The sequence below is a fragment of the Hippocampus comes genome, unplaced genomic scaffold, assembly GCF_001891065.2.
Source record: "Hippocampus comes isolate QL1 unplaced genomic scaffold, H_comes_QL1_v1.1 C16741872, whole genome shotgun sequence".
Taxonomy (NCBI): Eukaryota; Metazoa; Chordata; class Actinopteri; order Syngnathiformes; family Syngnathidae; genus Hippocampus; species Hippocampus comes.
This window is the reverse complement of record NW_017837966.1, coordinates 1-778: the sequence shown is the minus strand read 5'-3', so window position 1 is coordinate 778 and position 778 is coordinate 1. Positions and strand designations below refer to the sequence as shown.

Below are 778 nucleotides of genomic sequence, written 5' to 3'. Positions count from 1 at the left end.
TTTTTTTTTTTTGGAAGTCTTACACCGGGATACCAAATGTCAGTCGGCCAGTGAGGAGTACCGACTACCACGCCACCGATCCACAATAATCGGGATGACCATGTTCAATTGCAATTGCATTGCAACCAACGACAATAAGTCCAACGCAAAGGCAATTGCGCAAAGGCATGACGAAAGCGTCCTCCAGCAGAGCCTGCGGTGTCACTGACCTTGGCCATGTACTCGGTGACGATGTAGAGACTTCCCCTCTCCTCCACGATCACTCCCAGCAACTGCACCAGGTTGTTGTGTCTCAGTTGACTGCGCGCACATAAAAACAAATGACGGGGTTCATCTCGAAAGAACAACAATCCAGCTTGAGATTGTGTGCCAGATGCGGCTCACGTCATGACGGAGGCCTCGGCGATGAAAGCCTGCGCCGTGGCGTCGTTTTTGATACACTTCACCGCCACTTTGGTCCCTCTATAGTCGCCCACCATCACATCTGACAAGACCGAGGGAGACAATCTTGAGCATTCGGCTGAGCCTGATCCTTTCAAAAATCCTTCTTGGAAACCCTGTCTTAAAACTTTGACTGAAAACAATGAACAGAACCTCCTGATTTCAAACCCCCATTTCAAAACAACAACGCCGCCAGCTGGCAAGGCCAACTCGGAACCCTATTCTTGTTTGAAATCAAAACTCTTGCTTGAAAACCTTCATTTGAAACGCTAACCCAAGGTTGAACCCATGATTTGAAAGCAGGTCCCGGTCTTAAAACACTAATCCTGCCTTCGAA

At 48.6% G+C, this 778-nt stretch overlaps 1 protein-coding gene across 1 annotated transcript; it reads right to left on the bottom strand.

Moving 5' to 3' along the window:
* Positions 1–89: 89 nt before the first annotated feature.
* LOC109509046 (tyrosine-protein kinase CSK-like) lies at positions 90–694 on the bottom strand. Its single transcript, XM_019858971.1, has 2 exons — positions 385–694; positions 90–300 (listed from the first exon to the last, which is right to left on the bottom strand). The coding sequence occupies exons 1-2, from the start codon at positions 477–479 to the stop codon at positions 105–107; spliced, it is 291 nt and encodes a 96-aa protein (XP_019714530.1). The 5' UTR covers positions 480–694; the 3' UTR covers positions 90–104.
* Positions 695–778: the final 84 nt, after the last annotated feature.

Bases quoted from the DNA above. Each gene is read 5' to 3' on its own strand.
- LOC109509046 (XM_019858971.1), bottom strand. From the start codon at position 479: ATGGTGGGCGACTATAGAGGGACCAAAGTGGCGGTGAAGTGTATCAAA. The intron at 301-384 runs GTGAGCCGCATC...ATGTGCGCGCAG, and splicing joins GCCGAGGCCTCCGTCATGAC to TCAACTGAGACACAACAACC.